This window comes from Epinephelus fuscoguttatus, linkage group LG17, assembly GCF_011397635.1.
Source record: "Epinephelus fuscoguttatus linkage group LG17, E.fuscoguttatus.final_Chr_v1".
NCBI classification, from domain to species: domain Eukaryota; kingdom Metazoa; phylum Chordata; class Actinopteri; order Perciformes; family Serranidae; genus Epinephelus; species Epinephelus fuscoguttatus.
This window is the reverse complement of record NC_064768.1, coordinates 14,350,054-14,373,610: the sequence shown is the minus strand read 5'-3', so window position 1 is coordinate 14,373,610 and position 23,557 is coordinate 14,350,054. Positions and strand designations below refer to the sequence as shown.

The following is a 23,557-nucleotide window of genomic DNA, read 5'->3' as shown; positions in this document are numbered from 1 at the left end:
ACCTACGACATCCAGATCATTTATATAGCAGCAAACAGCTGTCAGCACCATTACCGCGCTGTTAGCACTATTATCCATTAGCCACTGTCTCTCAGTCACCTCCATGCTGAGAGCTGTGTGTAGACAATCATGGCTCAGACTCAAAATCATATGTGCTCTGAGTGTCGCATACAGCTACTGACTAAATTAACTGGGAGAAACTGATTTTTCAGATAAAAAGATCTTTCATTTTTTCCAGATCAAATCGTTAACATCAGGGATACAGTTGAAATTCAAGATTATGGCTGTAATGATAATAGAGTATTTTATATAGTATACACACCTCTTTAGGCACAAATTCCTGTTATCAGACTTTTTGAACAGAATTTAAAACATCTCCAACAGTAGCACTTAACTTGATTTGATACAACAGAGCAGGCAATCTGACTACAGATCATCATCATCATGGTACCTGATAAAGTATGATTGTGCGCATCATACAGCTGCATGTTCAGCCACAAGAGTGTAACTTAAGTATCACATTTCATATTTGCCTGAAGAAACATTATCAGTCAGACTCAGACTAAAAAAAGTAACAGCAGAGGCTTGTTTGGAATAAAAGGCAGAGAACCTTGCAGTTTATCTGAGAGGCACCATGAAAAGAAGTCAGAGAAAAGAGAACCACCTATAGAAAGTCAAAATTTTATCAACAGAAGATCAAGGAAAACATTGTCACTACTCAGCAAAAACTGAGTGACAAGTCACCTCTGAGAAGTGCGGTGCAAACCACCACATTACTGACAGCTCAGCTCATCAAAGAAAAACAATGATGGTTTCACAGATTACCAATCTAAAATTGAGGGCTCAATGATGTATTGAATGATTTCTTGCTTAGAGGACAAGTTGGCTCTGATATTTCTCTTTGATGGGGAAATGTATGAATCTCTCTTTGCCACAGTATGTGTGTAAAAAAAAAACCATCCCACTGTTTTCTCATCACTGGCCAGCGGATGGTGTCTCTCAGAGAGAAAGTGTCACTTTTGTCTCTCTGTCTACTTGTCTGACTTTGGCTCAAGTGAATGACTGCAGTGCCAACCAGCCCTCCCACACATCACCAAACTAAAGACTCTCTGCCACGGCTGTGCCACTAATTTATGTTCTCTGCTAAGAGAAAAGAGAGCAGCAACCCATCTAAGGAAGGATACGACCGCCAGCTCACTATTCATGGATTGTTTTTTGTGTATTTACTGACTTGTGTTTGGGAGACCTTGCCTAGTTACTTGCTTACAGGTCTGCAGCCTGAATACTAATCACTATTTGAATACAATCCTTGTAGCAATAATGTGTTCTCAAGTCATATATAACAGTAATCACATTAGCATTACTGTTCCAGTGTCAGTAATTAAAGTCACTGAGACGACATACAGGTCACCTTTAACCTCTTCAGTGATAAAATCCAGTGCATTTATTTTTGACACATGCTGTAAATGTTTTGTGAAGCACTTTTTAAATTATAAAAATAAATAATTTCAAATAAGATTAGAGTTAAATAAGATCAAATTAAACATGATAATAGCTAAATAAATAAAACTTACAGTGCATGCAGTGCAACAATAAACAGCCATGAATCTGATAAATACAGATGGGAATCGAGAACCTGCTCCAGATGAGAACCAGTTCCAAACTTTCCAATCCTATGCTTACAAGCTTATCAATTCCTTTTATTGATGTCAGCATGTTTATATGACAGTTGTGCATTGAAAAACAATGACATCAAATTCATGGTCATGCAGAAAATGAATCAAAGGCACAAAGTTTTTAATTTACGTTTATACTCAAAATAAAGTATGTCCTGTAGGAACATCTACATAACAAGTAAAGCACACATGAACGAGTAAATGTTTATGTTTGCATTCAGCGGTTAAAGTTGTAATAAAACACAGACAGACTGTCTTTTTAAAAAACCTAGAGATTTTTGATGAGATATTTGAATACATTTATTGACCGAGTGAACATAAATAGCCTTGCAAAGTAGTTTTAGAGGACATAAAGTACAGTGATGTAATGCAATTATTCCCTTGGTGAAGTCGAGGCAAAGTGTAATTCACAACCTTGTTTGGCCAATGACCCTGACAAGGCATATAATTTTCTGTTTTTTCCTGCAGTCTGAGCCTTGGCTCTATTCACTGACGCAGCTCAACATGTTATTACTGTGCACACATGTAGTTTTAGAAGATTCTACATGTAGAAAATGAATTAAGAACTTGAATTAAGTGGAATTAAATAAATGGTTTATAGAAGAAGATACAAAGTATACTATGAGCAGGAACACCGCACAGTCAGTGAAGGGACTGAAAAGCATGCAGACACGCTCCAGTGCACTTTATTTTTGAATACTGTCCTCTAGTGTCCAGCATGTGTACTGCACAAACCATATGCATGTGTCTGATCACAGTACTCACATGCAAACAAAAACAAACAAAACTTTGCACTTGTCAGCTGCACAGGAGTCCCAAAGATATCCTTACACACTGCTGATGCTAGCAGCCACGGTGAAGACTGTAAAATGTAAAATCAATAACAGATCCACAAGTCAATATTCTGACAAAAACTGCAAAAATCCAATACTGAAAGCAGCTCTGAATAATTTATCTGACTCTGTTACAACCAGACCCCTTGACATTTTCTCAACTCAGTGTTCCTTGAAAACAGGTCAAAGTAAGAAACTACAGCATGACATTTTAAGACATATCTGTGGTGTACAGTTTTAACATGGATGTCTCTCTTAAACAGCTCAGAATTGAGCATGAGATGTAACTTTGGGATAATCTGAAATAAAAGAGTAAGTAAGGATATCTAATTCAGAAGGAAAAAACAGGAGTACTCTCACAGAAAACAATAAAGAAAAGCCAATTCTGTATTTCCTCCTCATTCTGTCTCATATCCTTGTTCTTGTTCTGTGTTAGGTTAAGTTAAACACCCTTCAGCAATGTTCCTGGATGAAATATGGAACAATTCACTGGTACTGGTACTGCAATAACTCTGTACTCTTCTCCCACACTGTGGGGCATGACACAGCCTGAGTCATTGTGTATCTCTCACTGAGAAACAGGATTACAGGTTATAAATTCAGAACATTTAAAAAAAGATCTAAAAATGTTGATGTTATTTTGTATATTCAGGAACCGAACACAGACCAAAAAAGAAGCCAATCTTTATGGACACCATGTTCATACACTATCACCAGAACTTTGTCAATTCACATGTACTGATGCTTGAATACAGTAAAGAAGACGATAACCTGCACTTTCAAACTATTCAAAGACCAACTGACAGACCAAAATACTCATCCTTAGAGCCAGGATGCGAGAACGGCTAAAAACCTTAACCTCAGTAAGATTTTAACCCAGCTATGACTATTACCCAGTCAGACCCCAGGTCAGAGGCAAATCGCTGTTGGCGTGGCACTCACAAATCAGGGCTCAAGCACTATGTGTAAACTGTTGAAATACATGAGCCAAGAGGTAGGGTTGGATAACATTCACATCTAAACTGATACGGGTACTGGTTCCAGTACCTGAAATTTGGTACAGTGTGTGTGTGTTTGAGAGGGAGGGATAAAGTGACAGATAGAGGGGGAGAGAAGGTGGAAGGTGGACTATTCTACACAATGTTTCTGTCAGCTATTAACCAAATAACTTATTCAGAATGCTGCTTTGTCACTTTTGGACTTTAATATTCTCTAGTAAGTGATATGGTGTGAAATTATATGAAGGTAAACAAAAATATTAATGAAATTATACTACTTTTTTCTACTTTTGGTTAATAGTCATGTTGTATTTGTGCAACACTATCACTTAGTACACTGATTTTTTTTTTATTTTTTTTTCCAGTTGATTACAGTTTTTTGGGCTGTGACAGCCTGGCACTTGTAGTAGGAAATGAGTGTTTTTACATGTGCCTTGATGTAAAGCACCTCAAGTGTCCAGCAAATAACCCACTTACACATTTATTCATTTAATCATTTTAGGCCTTTCAGCCCCTGGTGGACATTATAAGCCATGACTATAACAACACCTGACATGATAAATCAGGATTATTCACTACCCTCCTTTCTATAATTCTGCTGACTTATTCTGTATCACTGTATTCTTTTCATTAGTTTCATCAGCACTTTATTGTGTTATATTTATCATTATTACTGTACAGACATCAGCAGAGCAACTGTCAAGAGTCACAGTTATCTGATCAATAAACTAGCATGTTCTAACCTTGATGTTGTCTCACTGACATCTTATTTAGTATCAGCCAACACTGTCTGCCTCTCAGACTGTCTGCAGCTTGATAACAAATGGTCCTGTCTCCATTTGTTGTGAGATAAAGCTGCAGCTCCAGCCTTGTATGTGTTTCACAAGGCTAATGAATCAGGCGAGGGCCATTATGGCAGCAATCCAATGAGACAACATTGATACAGTCACCTTTATCTAATATATTTCATCAGCCGACGGCATCCTGGTCTGGAGGCAGTACAGTTACTACAGTAAGTCATGAGAAGGACATTAAAGTGAAAATTCCACACTCCAGAAATAAATCAATCACATATCCCAGTATCTCCTGAAACTCCAGCTCGTCAACCAGCTCTGCAGAAGTACTTGGAGTCATACAATCCTGCTGCTGCTATTGTGTGTTCAGAGACAATAACTCCCAGCCGAAGTGCTGCAGTACCCCACCCCACCAAATCAATATCAGAGACAACGAAGGAGGGGGGAGAAAGTAGTCGTGTTGCTGTTTGTGTTCCGAAGAGACTGTATGGACTCAATACCCACAACAGGAAGTGCTGAGGCAGCGAGTCACATCATCTGAACCATACCTCAGTGTTCAGACAGTTAACAGAGGTGGAGGAGCTGCAAACCTCCCAAGCAATCTAAAACTCCCCGAGGGGAATAAATGAGCATAATGAGAGATGGCAATAATGTTGTTACACTACCTATCTCTTTCAACTTCCTCAAAGAGTCTCTGAGGTGTAAAGTATGTATGCAAATTTGGACCAGTAGATCTTGACATTTCAAGGAATATAATGTCTAGTGCAGGGGTAGGCAACCTATGGCTCCAGAGCCACATGTGGCTCTTTAGCCCCTGTCCAGTGGCTCCTTGAACCTTTGAGAAAAGAATTCTATGGAAATTCATTCTATGAATCCAAATGTTGCTGAACCTCGATAGCAGTGGCTGGTTAGCTATGGATGCCAAATCCAAAAAAGTAAATTGAATAAAATAGAGAATGTACTAGTGCGTGGACAGATTTGTTTGCTCTCACTGCCAGCTCTGCAAAATTTAAGTACCAAATAATCATAAATAGTGCCCTGCACAGTGGCCACCTTGTGGTAAAACATATTAACAAATGCTTATTTAGACCATAAGTATACGCTAATTTAGACTTAATAGGCTATTTACCTTGATTATAAGGCTCAAACATGTTTTGCAGCTCCACACAGATTTTTTCAAATTATTTTTGGTCAAAAATGGCTCTTTTAATGGCAAAGGTTGCAGACCCCTGGTCTAGTGAATTAAGATGGATATATTCAAACCCAACAATTGACCTTATAAGCAGCCACAGTGTGATACATACAAGCTGTGCAGCAGATGGTTATCAAAATAAAATCCCATAAAATTTATGGTATAAAGCAGACAACATTTCTTATTAAATGTTGTTGTGCTATTAATAGGCAACAGATGATCATCAGTAAATGGGAGCCGGTTTAAGGCTGGTAGTGAGAGCGGCTCAGTGTGGCAGCCATGTAAATTACAGAGCATGACTTCAACAGTTAAGCTGTATTTGTGATATTAAGAGTAGTAAACAAGCTGTCACATAAACCCATTACTTTTATGTAATGTATTTGGCTGAATACAAAGTGTGCAGACAAAATGTAAATAACACTTCCTTTTTGTGTGGGACAAAAGCCACGAAGCCAACATTACAGGGAATTAATTATATGAATGGGCTGAGCACACGGCCACGGTTATGTTTACATCAATAAACACAAAGAGCAAATGTGCCCACAGGCAACAACAGCAACAACCAATTCAGTCCATAATACTTAGAAAAATCACCTTTACCAAAGTCAGCAGCAGGAGAGCATCAGAATGCACATACCAAACAACAACCAAGGGAAACATAGGTCTGTCACTGTCAGACATCTAATCACAAATGGCAGTGCTTCTGTATATAGGTAAACAGCATTAAGCATAAGAGTAGAAACAAACAGAGCTGAACAGAACCAAGACATCAACTCACAATACAACTGTCAGCATATGCAAAGGATGCTCAGCTCTGTAATATAAAGCCCTGAGTCTATTGCCAACAGCACTGACAGAAAACTTGAAGTGCACATTTTAGACAACAGCTAATATAATGATGATACAACAAACAGAGTCACAACTTGTCAGCAGTCTCAGTGAGGACAGTTATCACAAAGACACCCCAAAGTGAAAGTAGCAGCTGGTGAGAGGTGAGCTTCATCGTAAAATACTACATGAGTTGCAGCAGAGTTTATGAAAAAGCACTACAGCAGGAATCTTAAGAAAAAGAGAATGCAGGACTTAAAAATAATGTCTTTTGACACATGCATGTAGCTGCCCAATCTGTACAGGAAACCCAATTTGTTCTATGCATGTGCAGAGATGTTTGGGGGATGAGGCATTGACCTTGACTAGTTAAGGTCAGGACAGTTCATTGGTCAGGGGATAGGTTATGACAAGATCAGGTTTCTGGTAATGAACTGATAATGACAATACATTCCCCTCACTTCTACCTCCATTTTGTTTCTATGTGAACATCATACCTGCGATGCGGATGACGGCCCTCTCTGCTGGATCCAGCACATCTCCTGAGGCTGACTTGGAGCGCTTGATGCGATGGTGTTTGGGCAGGTTCCAGGGCAGAGTGTCTCCAGGAGATGGAGAGTAACTTATTGAACTCAGATCACTGGAGCTCTCCTCTGATGCAGCCCTGACCAGAGGCCTCCTCTTGGGCTTCTCCTTCACCTCCTCCATAGTCTGGATGGACACAGTGAGAAGAAAACAATATACGTGGAGGAACACAAACCTCTCAGAACAAAACAGAGACAGTCCCTGTAATTACTGTAATTTATTATGGATTGTAGGGCTGGGTAAAATATCAATATGATATTGATACCATAACATAAGCCTAGATATCATCCCAGATTTTGGATACAGCCTTTTCTTGGTTTTGAAGGCTGTATTACAGTAAAGTGGTGTAATTTTTCTTCTGACTGTTCTATTATTTGCCTTTAACCACTCAGTCATTATATCCACATCACTGAGGATTATTTATCAAAAATCTTATTGCGTAAATATCATGTGAAACCACCAATAGTCAACCCTACATTATTGTTGCTGCATCAATATCGAGGTAATTGATCAAAAATATTGTGATATTTGATTTTCTCCATATCACCCTTACTGGTATCACCCTGCAATCACCACATATTAGACGTACCAGACCACCAGGTAGTTTTCGTGTTTTTCACAATTTCAAGCAGACAAAAGGAACTACTGAGGAGTTGACTGTTTTCAGAAATAAAGTTGTTTGACCTTCATGCCTGAGAACAAAGCTCTACAAAATATTTGGCTCAAATATAAGACATGCATGCTTTTGTTTTTGGATGAAGACCTTTCTTTTAAAGACAAGACAAACTTTGAATAAAACAAGGTCGCCCTTAGACAGCTCCTACATTTACATTCTAGACTTAATTTATTCAGTTTAGATTAAACCACAGTAAACCGATACTAAGGGTATATAGATAAGTTAATTGCATGAAAATAGAATTAAAAAAATAGAGTAAACATCACAAACTAGAGAGGGTCAACATGCTTACGTTAACCATTGAATTCAGTCATTTGTTGAATTTAATGGCTTTCAATTAAAAACACGTCTCTGTTAACTTTTAACAGAGTTTCCTTTATTGTAGTTTTAGTAATATTTTTCACCAAATTGCCCATGGTCAAACCTTTGGAAGGAGTCCATTTTGAGACCTCCTCTGACTGTTAGCGGGCTAACTTTACCGCTAACTATCTCTGTGTACTCACCGTTTTCTATTGACATCTTATTTTTTAGCCGCCTGACAGACATTCCTGTAAAGTCCATTCCGCGATTATTTCAACAGTGGGACTCGGGTTGTTAGTTAACAAGTTAATGTCCTAACGTACATTAGTCAGCAGAAAATTAAACTGGACTAATATAATAAGGCTAACCTGAAATATTTTGGGCTGACTAACTAACATCATCTCTAGAAACACCTGCTAACGGTTGTGTATAAAGTTGCTAACATTAACTCGAAGCTAAAAGCAACCCATAATGCAAAGCTCTCTTTAGTAAAAAGGTTGTAAGCCTAAAGGTAAGCCCAGGTGTCCTCATCCATGAATGAAAATATTACTGGCTGTGAATAAAAATGTAGCCTTTAGTCTTCAAATATTATATGCCTTTTTCTAATGCTAATTTTCAGTGATCTTATATTTTGGCTGGAGACAAAAAGGTCTTATTTAACAATATTCTGGAGCAGGACTAGGGAATATGGTTGAAATCTATATCATAATATGAATTTGTTTCAAGTAAAATTTTTGCTTGCAATCAATATACAGTATATATCTAATTTATAGCCTATATCAAATTAAAGCTGTACATTTGTTTTTTAAAAGGAGCTGAATGCGGCATATCTATGATTCCTTTGGGATTGGGGTGAACTGGAGGATGGGAGCTATGCTTCAGCAACAACACCATCCTGATATCAGCACTATTGGACAGAGCTTGCATTACAACGCACACTGAGCATGACTTCATTCTGTGCTCAGGAATGAAGGAATGTACCTGCATTAGTCTATGCACATCAGATAATCAGTAACAGTTATCAACAATTAACATTTGCTATAAAATAAGAAACTAAAGTATATCTACATGTGATTCCTTAACTCCCATACTGACATAGTTTTCAACTAGCCTATATAGGCCTACTACAACAATATCATAGAATTCCTGACACTCAGTCATGGCTTTCTTTTTTGTGTGCCACCTTGAGATTCTCAGTGGTCCCATTTGGCCACCCCTGTGAAAAACGTATGGGGATGGCTCTTTGCAGTACATAATATATGTAAAACAAAAACCCCAACAACTCATTTTGTTATTAATTACAGTTTTCTGAGAATGATTAAAATGTTGCAACACCATGCAATCATATTACCACAAAATGATTCCACAAAAAGTTAGGATTTCCCAGCACTATTTTGGAGCATCTATATTTAGACCTAATGTGCAGCAACCAGGACAAAAGTTTACTCTTGCAGCCCAATACTCAGACTGCTGTCTGATGAGGAAGTATTTTTTACCAAAATGCTTGAGACCTGACCCACTCAGGGAGCTGCTGTGAGGAGCAGGGACGGTGCTGCTGATGCACTGTACAACGTCACCACGCTCCCACCTTCTTTTTCAGCTGAGTCACCATCCAGCACTCAGGATGCTCCCCACAGGGGCGCTGGCTGCACCGACACAGCCTCTCTGATTGGACAGGAGCAGACAGGACCAAAGTCCCAGGAGTAATGTCTACATGCATTAGATACAGTTCACATTCAGGTTATGATTTAGCTCAATGCTATTCCTGGCTACTTGCTGTTTGTTGTTAGGGCTGCAGTACTGCAACACTATTTATTTCTTATATTATCATTAGGAGAAGTGATACTGACATTACACATTATTAATCAACCTATGTGGAAGTTTCCTTTTCAGGAAAACTCATGTTCTGCCAGTCAGCCTATCACACCATACCCCAATATTTCATGAGCAAACTAACAGTGTTTGCCTCTGAAAGTAGAGCGGTAACACACAATACTTTCCTGTGGCAGTTCATTGATGTAACCTAATGGAGACATGGGCACTTTGCCACTATCTGACCAGTCAGCTAATACTGGGGTTTTACAGGTTCAGCTTGGCTTCCAGGATTCAGTCTTTCATATGCAATAAAAGATACTTCAAGAAAATGCAGAATAAGTTTCATGAAAGACTAGAGCTGCATCTAGTCAAAGAGTTATGTTAAAAATTCATAACTTTAAAAATAGCCCACACACAGCAGATAAGTCTGCCTAGAGGCACCACTGAAAGTTGTTACATATGCATGTGTATAGCATATGTGCATATGTATAGCCTCAATATACAGAATCCCTCAGGATTCAGGCAGCAGAGTGTGAGCCCTTTTCATGTTTGAAGCTGTAAATGGATCATCACTGTACTGCAGAGCACTGATCTACTCAATAATCACAGGCAATCATCTGCTGCTTTGACTTTGAGACAATATTACACATGAATGGGCAGCTGAAGGGTCCTACCAGGCACAAGCCCAGGGGCCCGAAGTGACAGGGAGCCCTGTGGCCATCACTTGCAAAATGTCATTCAATTGAATACGTATTGACCACGAAGAGACTCAAAATGAACACAAAGAGATGCACATGACCACAAAGAGATGCAAAGGAACTGCAAAGAGACACAAACTAATTAAAAAAGTGTGCAAAACAACCGCAAGAAGACACCAGACGACAACAAGGAGACATAACATGACTTCATTGGGACACAAAACAACCACGAAGAGACACAAAATGACTTCACTGAGACACAACATAATCACAGTGACACAAAACAAACACACAGAGACACAAAATGACTACAATGAGATACAAAACAACCACAAAGAGACATAACATGACTTCATCGAGACACAAAACAACAACAAACAGATGTGAAATGACTACAAAGAGATTCAAATCCACTTTAAAGTCTGTGGTTCTTGTTCCTGTGTAGGAGACCTGGTGGGGCCCTTTGCATATCTGTGCCCAGTGGCCCATTGTCTCATAATCCGCCCATGACTACACATTTCTGATGAAAACATTAGTTTTATCCTCCTGGAACACACTGCTATTCAGAGCGGCTTTGCCTTCTTGTATGGCCTTTGCCCAAGCAAGCTGAAAGCATCAGGGTGAACCGTAGTTACCAGGCAACCCTGAGGAGCTGTAGGGAGTATGCTCCTGTAACTCCCCGGACTTGGAAGTGGAAGAAAGTTAAGTGGTGTGTGCTGGTATGAATAGAGTCTGACAGAGGCTGAATCACACTGACAGCTGACTGAGGCTCCCCCCTCTCTCTCGCTCTCTGTCTTCGCCCCTTGAAGCTGATGGACTTCATTAGGACTGGATCTGTTAATCATCAGGTGACAGATAAAGCTGTCAAGTCTGGATCCTTCCCAGAAAAACTCACCCCTTCAGGCACTGCATCGCCACACCTGAATTCAGCTGCAGTGATGGGAGACCTGAGAGGAGCACCTGCTGGCTGACAGGTTAGCATGATGCAAAAAAAACCACCCTCGCATTTTCTGACAGTGGTGACAGGTCGAGTTATGTCTAATCTGCGGGGGGGGGGTAATGACACTAAATCATGTGATGAACAGCGTCGGCGATGCGACAAAACATGAATTATGAATAATCTGTATCCCTGGTTTACTCACGCCAAAAATATCCAGGATGGCAGCTGTTTGTGGTCCCAGATGAACAATCGCAATAATCTGGTTATCGCAGCAGCACCGTCGGCGGATAGGTCCCAGTTAGATCCGCTCAAAGTTACAGGAGCATCTTCCTCAGCCGCAGCGAGAGTCGCGCCTGCGTCCTGCGGTATCCTGGCTGTCCTGGCTGTGTGGTGGGATGTTGAGCCGCTCAGACCTGGACTGATCCGAGCTGCAGGGTGAGCCGAGAGGACGAATCTGCTCCCTCAGCCTGCAGCCTGCATACCTCCCTGCTAGTACAACGACACGGGCGAAGTTGTCGCTCAACAGCAGGCACGCATTAGGATGAAGATGAGAGGAGAGATCTGATTTCATGCTCGGCCGGTGCGCATGTGAGAACTGAGCTCAGATCAGGTCGATTGCAGCGTGCGGAGGCAGGGGCTTCTTCACACGTTACACCCAAGTGATTTCACGTAAAGTTCGCTGGAGAAATATTCAAACAGTCGTATCAACCTACTGTATTTCATATTGTGCTCATGTTAGGTGAATAAACGAGCATAAATCCATAATATTTTATGGAGACCTCATGCCTCCACTCTGGGGGTTCTTCTCTTTCCTTAAACTTTTCACCTTCAGCTGTTACAACAGAGGACACTACTGCTGAGCTCAGCATATTTTCTGTATGTGGAAACAGATGGCTGCTGTGATAGTAAACATATAACTGAATACACTGATTCCATTTACACTTACATATGAGATCTGTCATCTACGTGTATGCTCTGGCCATACCTGGGTATAGTTTTTCACTTAAGCTTGAAGTCAACAGTAAAAAAAATGGGGCACAAAACAAAAATGACAATAATTATGCAGGCTGGTTTTGGACAAATGCAGAAACTTGTTATCCAAGTTCAAAGTTGGTTGTCCTAAAGGTCCAGTGTGTAGGATTTAGCGTCATCTAGCGTTGAAGTTGTAGATCTGAAATTGTCCTTTGTGCCAAGCATGTAGAACTACGGTGGCCAACGCGAAAATGTGAATGGCTCTATCTGGAGCCAGAGCTTGATTTGTCCATTCTGGACTGCTGTAGAAAGAACATGGCATATTCTGTGGAAGATCAAGCTCCCAGGAACAACACAGCAACCTCCGGGACTGAAAAATGAAGCTAACACGGAAGTGCCAAAAATTGCAAGTCCTTCTACTGGCCACTTCAGGCTGGCTCCAGAAACAAGTCAGTCCCCATAGACCCCATGTTAAAATGCCCAACTTTACAGCAGAAAGAAACATGTATACAGCCTGGTACAAAAAACAAATGTGGTCTCAATATCTAATTTCCCTGTTCATGACAACTGTATGGGGTTGATTTTTTTTATATAACTCATCCTTTAAAATTTTATCAAGCCTCACAGTAATGCATAATTAAGGGCGTACTGCTCTGAGTGACAGGCTGTCTGCTGACAGTGTCCTCGGTTTCTCAGTCAGATCCACCCCTTACTCCTTCACAGCTCCAGCGTCTACCCCAAATATGGTCACTTCTGGCTCCAAAAAGACAAGACAGCCAAAATGCCAAACTTAGGGAATGCAAGCTGCGATTAGACCATCCTGAGACTGGTTAGTTTTAACCTACTGATGATGTGTTGTTGCAGTAGTAATTCAAATGCCAGTTTGACAGTGTGGCCAAATATGGAAATACAGTTTCTGGGTTCATCACATAATGCCAATGAGCCCAAAAACACTTTATCCCATGGACTTACGTTGTGAAAAAGATGACTGTTAATCAGTGGATATATTTTTTGACCCCTCACAACCCCATGAAAGGATTCATTTCACTATCAGGATTTGATTGATTCAGCTCCTGACAGTTAGAAAGTCTAGAAAAGATGCACAATGAAATAATTTTATCCCCATTCAAGTTAGCGGAGGGCTAAACTGAAAGTTTCGTACCATGGAAATTGAGGGTTTTTTTGGCCTCATGCACTACTGAGCAAAGTTCATAGAAATGACCAGGGCCCTGCCTCCAAAGCTGTATCCAGTTCTCTTTGTAAATGCATGAAGAGGACTTGCTCCATATTTAGATCTCAATGGCTCATTCTAAGGTAAAAAAAAATATACAATGATCGTTTCAGGTGATTATAAACTAATAAAAATAGTTTTGAATATTATATAACATTTCTGCCAATAGATGCCCCTAATTCCTACACACTGGACCTTTAAAGTATAACAAGATAATAAGTAAAGTTAAGACAAATAAACCATCTCCATATCAACTGAGTAACTCCATCCAGTGAAAAAGGCCATGAAATGGTAAAAGCTCTGGAATATACACTGTGATTTGACCTTACGTTGAGGTTTTTTTATGTTATGTCATTATGATGTATGAAAACAAACCAGAAAAAGTAAAAAACAAACAAACAAAACAAAATTGAAAGTTCTCCCTAAAAGTCTTGGCTCACCAAATTCTTCCTAAATAATTCCAGTTGTTAATTTAATGATTACATACCTATTAGCATTCAATTTCTCTTGTGACTCTTAAATGTATAATGAAGTCTAACTGCAGTCTAACGTTTACGAAATCCAGCTCATCACATCTACTGTACACTGTATGTGTTCGCTGTGTCTGCTAACTGACCTCTGCCTGCACTTTAAAGTCATAAAAATGCAAACGATGCCTGATACAAATGCTTTTAATCAGGAAAACTGTTCCATTTACTCTTCTGTTGCCTTGTGAGTTGTTTGTTCTGCATCATTTTTTTCAAGTTTCTTTTCACTCCAAATGGGGCCAAGTTGTACTGAGCCGAATTAAAAACTATCATGCTGAGCAATTACGTAACTACAACACCATGAATGATAGACTGCTTGTTTGTGTGGCCCTACTACATTATTAGTTCTTGTAGAATGAATCAATGGGCATGGAGGAGTCGGGGGCAGGGGGAGGGGAAGCGCTGGCTCAGTCCCGCTCTGAGCCCATTCTTGTATTCATAAACGATGCGTGCTATCAGTTCTGAATGCCAGTGTCTCTTTGCCAGCTCTGTAGCCATTGTGCTGACGGGTCAACGTGATCAACCAAGTGCTCCATGAAGCCAGAGAGCAGAGGAGCTCAGGAGAAGGCGAAGGATGCTCCAGGTCAGTTTAAATGTGTTATAATTATTGTGATAAATCATTCAGTCATGAACAAGCCAGGTGACTAATTAAGGCTTTTATCTTATTCCCAAATACTCCTACTTCTCTGTGTGAGTGCCTGAAGTTTGCTCTTGCAGTATTTTAGTAACATACAACTAATGAGCTGATATTTTGTTGTAAGTGTCCATAGGACACATTTATATGGTGCTTGAGATGTATTAAAGGTCCAGTGTGTTGGATTTAGTGGGATATATTGGCAGAAATAAAATATAACATAATACGTATGTTTTTTTTAGCGTATAATTACCTGAAAATAAGAATCATTGTGTTTTCATTGCCTAAGAATGAGCTGTTTATATCTACATAGACATCCAGTCCTTATGGAGATCACCATGTTGCACCACCATGTTTCTACAGTAGCCTGGAACAGACAAAACAAACACTGGCTCTAGATAGGGCCATTCACATTTTTTGAGGTTTTCACGTTGGCTAGTGTAGCACAGCCCCTTCGTTACGAAAACATGGGAAAAACACAGATTTTTTAAATGTGAAACAACTTCATTTAGTGTTTTTAGTGGATTAAGTCACTGGGACTGGTTGTTTCGGAGAGGAGATGTCTGCAGATAATTCAGCTCCTGGTAAAAACCTCCTGAACAATGGACACTGAAGGATTCCTAACCGAGAGAAGTTTCAGCTGGTTTCAATCTGCAGTCCACACCATGAGAAGCCACACTGGACATTTAAGTGTGTATCTTAAAGGGACAGTTCACCCCAAAATCAAAACTACATATTTTTTCTCTTACCTGTTGTGCTGTTTATCAGTCTAGATTGTTTTGGAGTAAGTTGCAGAGTGTTGGAGATATCGGCGATAGAGATGTCTGCCTTCTCCCCAATATAATGGAACTAGATGGCACTCAGCTTGTGGTGCTCAAGAAAAAAAATTCAACAGCAATGTCCCTTTCCATAAATCATGACCTGATTACTCAAGTTAATCCACAGAACTTGTTGTGAGCAGTTTCATGTCAGAACTTTTTTCTTGCAACTGACCTACATCCACAAACAGAAACATGGTGCAGAAAGAAGCATCATCTACTTATGAACAATAGGTTTATGCTTGTGGTAATGCAAGATGTTAACATTAATGGTGTTCTCCTCAGCTGAGCTGTAACGTTAGCTAGCTCAGTGGTGCTAGGTGAGCTAGCACACTTCCTTCTGTGTGGTGACACGGTTGGCGGGTCAAGTTAAGTATTTCCCACAGCAAGGTCTGTGGATTAACCGGGTCATGATTTCTGGAAAGAGATATTGCTGTTGAGTTTTTTAAATGTATTTTTTGGCACTTTAAGCACCACAAACAGAGTTCCATCTAGTTCCATTATATTGGAGAGAAGGCAGACATCTCTACGGCTAATATCTCCACCAATTCAGTCCAGACTGGTAAACAGCACTATGGTTAAGAGGAAAAATATGTAGTTTTGATTTGGGGGTTAACTGCTCCCTCAAATACAACTTAAAAAGAATTTAAATAAATTTTAAATAGTACATTTTAATGACAATAAAGGCACTTGAAGATTCAATATGATGTAGTGCACAAAAATGTATTGTAATCACCTTTAAACTGAGCTGAAATATCTAAAAAAAAATCACTTAAACCTAAGGTTGTTCCAAAGTATTCATTTAGTATGCTATAATTCACATATGTCGCATACGTATATTATCTTTCAACTGGGTAAAAATCAATATTATAGTCCACTGCCTTCATAGTCACATTAACATCTGACAGAGGAAACAGTCATTTGTGTTTCCTCAGGCATCCACTGATACAATGCAAAGCAACACTGTTAGTCAGACTAAAAGGATTAAAATGAACATGCATTAATTGTTTCTGTACTTCAAGTGTAGAGCAGCTGACTCAGAGAGCACAGTGAACAGACAGCTCAAATCCAAATCATTGTTTTAGAAAGGTCCAAAGACTGACTTATTAAACCAAACACAGTGGATGGAGAGAGTGATTCTGAAATGCCAGGAAACAAGGCCTTTGATGACACACAGTGGAGAAACATTCCTCACCTTCTGTGATCTCACTGCAGTCACAGTTTCCATGTGTACTTTAAGAGGTCGTCTCTTCCTTTTCCTGACTGCCGGACACGGTGGCTCCTGTCCAAGGGCCACAGACTCCTTCACCACAACTTCCTCTGACTGGACAGAAGCAGCTGGCTTCTCTTTGGGCTTTTTCTTCCTCTGAAATTACAAGATGCATTTATTTTTTTTTTAAACATGATTATCTACCTGATTATCAGAGCAGAGTTGTCCCTACTATATCAGCTGCTGCTGCCTCTCTGACATACAGATTTTAATTTGTCAGGGTTTCAGTTTAGACTTTTGGCTACAACATGATGTTTCAGAGGCAAACACACAGTTTAGGGACAAAAACCTCAAATCACTGTAACATAACATCTGACATAGAGCCAAGTTCAGTTTTTATTTCCAAATTAAGGCTTGTTTTTAATGTTTGCTTTGAGGAAAGTCCACTCTCCAATTATAGATCTCACCATTGGAAAACAGCAGCTCTTGATATTTGGCATGCCTCGACTGAGCCGGACAAAAGACTTCTTATTCAGAGCCCATTGATTGTGATTAATGCTGTCAGGTAAACAAATGGGGTTTTGTTTTTCCTGCTGCTGAAATTCCCTGAAGAGGAATAAAACTACACTGAATGAGAGTTTTCATCCAAGTGAAAAATCATATAGAGTAATTAAATGGAAACTGTGCAACATTTGAAAGTGAAGTAAGTTACGTTTTTACTTGACATCATGATAACAGCTTCTACAGCGTGGATAAATAAGACACTATAGTCCACTCTAGTATTTGTCAAATCACCTTTGCTCTTTTATCCATAGCTGTTTGTGTTGGTCATCTGCCAGCAGGCTTTTGGAGGAGTTATAAATTTTGATTCTGTCTAACTCCTGCAATAATCTTTAGTTAAGAGTTTTGAGGCATGCAGCATTTTGGTAACTGGTCATTTTATAGCTCTTCCTGTATTGTGGCCCTGAGAGCTCAACACACTGCATCTTAAAAAAACACATGGAAATAGAAAGAACACAATAAAATGTAGAAAACATCATCATTAATTTGAAAATGCGTGCAAAGTAGTTGAGTATTTCAAGTGTGAAAGTGAGAAAACAACCTAACACAGAAATGCTGCAACTGGTACAGAGCACAACAGACCATTTTCCAGACTTTCACATATTTTGCTGGTAGTCTACGATGCGTTCTCAGCCCAGGTCGTCTCGTGCCGTTGGTGTAGATACCAATGTCTAAGGCACCCTTTGGTGTCTCTAGAAGATGCACTTATGTGAAGCACAGTTGTGTCCTAAGTGAAACTTGTACCATGTGGTTGAAGTTGTTGTGGTTAGGTTTTGGCAACAAAATTACTTGGTTAAGTTTAGAAAAAACCTCATGTTTTGGGTTGGCATAAATCTGTAAGAGACAAACATGTCACAGGGCTTTCGTCAGTTCATGACAGACGAACACAAGTTACATAAGATCACGTTAAAACAGCACTGACTTCATACAAGCAGTGGTGTCCTGGGTGTTTGTTAGACCCATCCACCTCCCCTCCCACCCACCGTAGACAAACTTTCTCACCCTTAATACTATGGCAGTTGTTCTGAGTTGTTCTTGCTGCAATCTGAGTTTATACCGGAGTTACTTAAGAGCCTGTGCGTCCAACACGTTCTCATCCCAACTTGTCAAATATCACCACTTTGTCAGTGGACTTTCACCTCTAAATATGATGTGTCAGCTGCCCTCCTGCATCTGTTGTTGACGTTCCAGGAGGGCATGTCAATTTACGCTTGTCACATGTATTGCCTTTTAAAAATACACTTATATTTTCCCAGGAAATGTAAGCACCTTGTTGTTTTTACATTTATTTCCTTGTGCAACAAAAGCAAGTGGTTAGGTTTAGAAAAAAACATCTTGGTTTGGTTTAACATTCACACAGGAAGAGAACAGCAGGCTCATGAGTGAAAGGCTGCGGTTCATCGGACCCATCCACCTCCCCTCCTGCCCACCCTATTGAGAATTTCCAGCTCTTTATAGTACGTTGTTGCCTGCCTTACAAACTTACACTGCCTGGCGGAGTATCATAACGCTGTGAAAGGTGCCTTTTTTTCTAAATGCTGCGCATGTGCTGTCAGATTAATGAAGATGTTTTCTTCATATTTTGTGTTATGTGTTTTCAAGTTGCAGTGTGCTGAGCTCTCAGGACCACTGTACCCTTCTTGCTGTTAATTAAATCAACAGAATGCGTGAGTGACATTTCCATTGTCGAACAATGAACAAGCCTTTCTTTCATTCACTCGCTGGAAATCACATGCAGTCCTCATGAAATCATTCACATATTGCATATATTGTAGAAATGAAGCTCTGCTGTAACCTCTGACTCACCAGCAGATACAGATCATGATGGAATATTCATGGACCCCCTCCACAGCTTCATATTCGTCGTTTTGAGATGTTTTTGCAATAAATAGATTACCTTTAACACCCTTGGCACTTTTCTAAGACATACAGAACATGTTTATACAGTATTTAGCTTTTGCCACAATGGGGCCATGTGTTCTCCATAGCTGTATTTTTTTTTTTTTATTTGATTCAAGACAGAGACTGACAGCCTAATATTTTATGGTCACACTACATTCGTTGCTGTGTGTAGCTCTGTTCTTTAGACAGAGACCTCACATGCCTCTTTGTTCATACACTGGCTGCTACAGAAGGAAACGGACCTCTGTTGGCGTGTTAGTGCCAAACAGACAAAGGGCTTCACTCATGGAGCCGTTTCAGAGAGCCTCTCAAACTTATCGCACACAATGACTGCACAGTGCTTCTCCACTCTGTAACAACACTCATATTGACTGCGCCAAAACACACTGAGCGAGGTCAGGTACAGTTGCAGATCTCTCAGTATAACATGAGCCCACTTACAGGACACTTAATGGAATTGCTGCGTGATAAAGCTGCAGCAGCTGAGAGGCTTTATTACAGTACACAGATTACATAGGAATGATATAAACAGTAAGGTGGGATAAGAGAGGGTTAAAGTTTAAGAGGGTCCTTTAAATAAGTGTATTGCATTCATGTTGTATGACTTGTAACAACACAGACTGTCATAGATGCACCATTGTTGTATGTCTTTCAAAAGTCTTTGAGGGAGAACAATGTACTTTGTTTTGTGGTTCAGCAAATGCCAGTTCCCCTTATATTTATAGAGGAACTGGCTCATGCTGGAAACATTAAATCCATCACTTCCCCTTATTACAGAGACATAATATCAAATGTAAAAACAGGACATGCTGCAGGCTGAATCACTACAGAGTAACATAAATGTTTTTAGCCCAGCTAGTTAGCAGTGTGATTCTCAGTCAGTACAGACTGACATGACTTGATACAAACTTTGGTATAGTCTCCAGAGGATGAATCCTCATGAGTCTGGTGATCCCCTGATTTTTCATGTAACACCACTATGAAATTGATATTTGTGATTTTGGGTGAAATAGCTCCACAGCTATTGGATGGATCACCATGAAATTGGGTTCATGTTCCCCAGAGGATGAACTGTAGTAACTTTGGTGACCCCCTGACTTCTCCTCTATTCGCAATTATTGGATTGGCATAATATTTGGTTCATACATTTGTCTTCACCTCATAATGACTTGTAATAACTTTGCTTATTCCTTAAATTTTCATCCAGTGCCATCATCAGGTCAGAGTTTTTATTGTTTACCTCCAAAACTGGCATTCCCAGCAGCCTCAGCTGTACTTTGCTTATACTGTTAGCATGCTAATACGTACTAAGATGATGACCATGGCAAACACTACAGACCTAAACATCAACACGTTAGCAATTAGCACACAGCCATAAGAGAGGGTCACTCCTATGTTCCCAGGGTCCTGTGTTCCCCAGATTTATACAGCACATAATGGGAACCCAGTCTCACTCCCAACTTGTCAAATTCTGACACGTCAGAGGCCTTCAGCATCAGACACCAACCCACGGAGGCACCCCTTAGTGGCAGTACAAGAAACACTGGGCAGCAGTATTTTTTAAAGCGTCAGGCAACTACTGTAGTATAAAGAGCATGGAAATCCACATAGGGTGGGCAGGAGGGGAGGTGGATGGGACAAACAAACTCCAGACTTGGAAGCCCATTTGAAACCAGAAGAAGATGGACTTTTCTTATAACAATGTAGTGAGCTAATATGTGTAGCATACTATGCTATTAACATGTGTAATGTGACAATATATTACATTAGTAACAACTGTACTTATTTTAAGCCAAACTATAATGGGGTTTTTTCTAAACTTAATCAAGTGCTTTTGTTGCCTAAACCTACGAAAGTAAAACTAAAAACAAAGTTCTATGTTGCTAGCTTTGTAAGTTTATTTTGAAGAAGACTTTATGTATTTAACGAGCAGAGGCCATTCATTTCCTGTGAAAAAGGAAGTTTGTTTTGAAAAGAGACAATGCATGAAACTAGTGTAAATTGACACGCTGCACCGAGCATCCAAAACTGATGCAGGAGGGGTAGCTAGAGCGTCATATTTTGACATGTAGGACCACTGACTGAGCATCACTATTTGATGAGTTGAGAGTGAGCGTGTCTGAGAGTAGCTAATGAAATTGTAATGGGACATGTCTTTATCTAAATAAGGTTGCTCCTCTTTAAGGAGAACAGTTCCAAAATTATTGCAGCCTAAGGGGGAAAAACTAATATAAGAATGAATTAACTGAGGAAAAAAACCCGGCCAATTTAGGAATGAAAAAAGGGGCAAACTATAGGATAGTAAAGAGGTCTGGAGTCAGGTTTAATTCCCATTTCTAAACAGGTTAAGGTTAGGAAAGAGGTCAAAGGTCAGGTCAAGGTAAGATATCCATAACAACTAACTATTCCCTATAACAAAGAGGGTAAGATTAGGGAAGAAGACCTGGAAAGGAGGTTCAAAACCTTCACAAGTAAACTTTCGTGTCAATTTTAATTAAATTAACATTTACATCTATTTGTGGCTCTTTGTTACGTCTTCATCTCATGTCTATCAATATGCAGAGCAAACAGAAGCTACTTTAGGGACAGAGAGTGATAAGAAAGTGGTACGCACACAATAAGAGGATTGATGCGTGTTCACAGAATACTGAACAGAGGAGCATGCGATAATATAAATAACCTCCCCCAAGGGCGTAGATTTCATTTTAATAGTACATATGAAATTCAGTTCAATTCAATTTTATTTATAAAGCCCAATATCACAAATCACAGTTTGCCTCACAGGGCTTTACACCATACGACATCCCTCTGTCCTGTGGACCCTCACAGTGGATTAGGAAAAACTCCCCAAAAAAAACCCTTTAACGGGGAAAAAAAACCGGTAGAAACCTCAGGAAGAGCAACTGAGGAGGGATCCCTCTTCCAGGACGGACAGATGTGCAATAGATGTCGTACAGAACAGATCAGCATAATAAATCAACAGTAAACCGTATGACACAATGAGACAGAGACAGAGAGAGATGCAGGATAGACGGTAATGGCAGTAGCTTACAACAACATTAATGAAAGTAATAATATTATAATTAATAATATGGGTCCTCACCCCGGAAACGCTTAATTTAATAATTAACAATTTTAATAATTGTGATTTTAATGCATTTTCTTGTTCTGTAAAGCACTTTGAATTACTTTGTGTACGAATTGTGCTCTACAAATAAACTTGCCTTGCCTTAATTTCCTGTATTTTGGTGAATTTTCATGCACCAGTTTCTGCTTTTCCTGCATCAGTTTAGGGTGGAAATATCTTAGATTTCATCAAAATGAAAGGGGAGGTGGGCAAATATATATGTTCTAAATATTAGGGGGGCATATTTCCCCTGCGTCCCCCCTCCAACATCTACACCTACAGTATGTGCTCCCTATTGTCAGTGCTTGACAATGATGGCAGTCTACCAATTGAAATGCTGCTGATTGCCTTTAAGAACTCATTCCAGGCTGTGTGTTTATTTCAAAGCATCAGACCCAGTTAAAAGGGGGTATCCCTGATGGACTATTTAAATGCTGCAAGGTAGGTTTATTGAAAACTGAAGCATGCAACACTTGTTTCCAAAAAGGTACCAATCAAGGCCAGATCCAGCAGTGCTTTGTTGGTTTGATCTTTGTTTTTAGAAACCTACGAGGCCTCTCAAAAGATGTTAATTTTAAGTTTAGATGCTCAAACTAAAATATTTGACAGTGACTTAATTAAAAGCCTTGATGAAACCCTGTTAAACTCCTCCACTATGATCTCTCTGATGCATTGAGGCACACAAACATGACATTTAAACTACTCACACTGCATAATGTTGGAGCAACAATTGTGACAAACTTGAAGTGTCTGTCAGACATTCGCAGAGACATATAATCATGTCATACCTCTACATAATAATAGTACAGCACACTGAATAAGTAGTAATGAACTTGTCAGTCTTGCTGGTCTCATGTGTTCCTCTCCTGTGCAGGCTGGTTGTATGAAACTGAGCAAACTGCAAGTGAACGAGGACCTCTGAAGTCTGAAGGAGGCATTACAAGCTGACACACTACTGTGATAATGAAGGCAGGCGCCACTTTGAGGACTTCATCGTGATTATGCAGGAATGTAAGGCATGAGGTGCTCACATTGTTGGTGCAAACGAGGAAGGTGTTCATTAAAACAGACAACAACGTTGCTCTTATGAGAGATTTTTCTCACCTGAGTTGCAGCTTTAGATTTGGAGTGCTTTGCCAACACTGTATGGAAAAGAAACAACAAATATTACCTTGGATGGAACAAAAAAATGTTGGTCAATCATTATTTCAGCTACGATAATGAAGTGACTTTGCTTTAA

General features: G+C 39.7%; 1 protein-coding gene and 1 long non-coding RNA gene across 2 annotated transcripts in view; one reads left to right on the top strand and one right to left on the bottom strand.

Moving 5' to 3' along the window:
- The window catches only part of pleca (plectin a), a 141,625-nt gene that overhangs the window by 117,287 nt on the left and 781 nt on the right, over positions 1–23,557 (bottom strand). The window contains exons 2-4 of the mRNA XM_049602641.1: positions 23,422–23,459; positions 16,713–16,883; positions 6,819–7,032 (exon numbers count right to left, since the gene is read on the bottom strand). Coding sequence (XP_049458598.1) covers positions 6,819–7,032; positions 16,713–16,883; positions 23,422–23,459 — 423 coding nt within the window. The remainder of the gene's footprint in view (positions 1–6,818; positions 7,033–16,712; positions 16,884–23,421; positions 23,460–23,557) is intronic.
- LOC125904952 (uncharacterized) lies at positions 11,014–23,522 on the top strand. Its single transcript, XR_007451602.1, has 3 exons — positions 11,014–11,369; positions 14,552–14,648; positions 23,192–23,522. It is a non-coding gene; the product is annotated as an uncharacterized LOC125904952 (long non-coding RNA).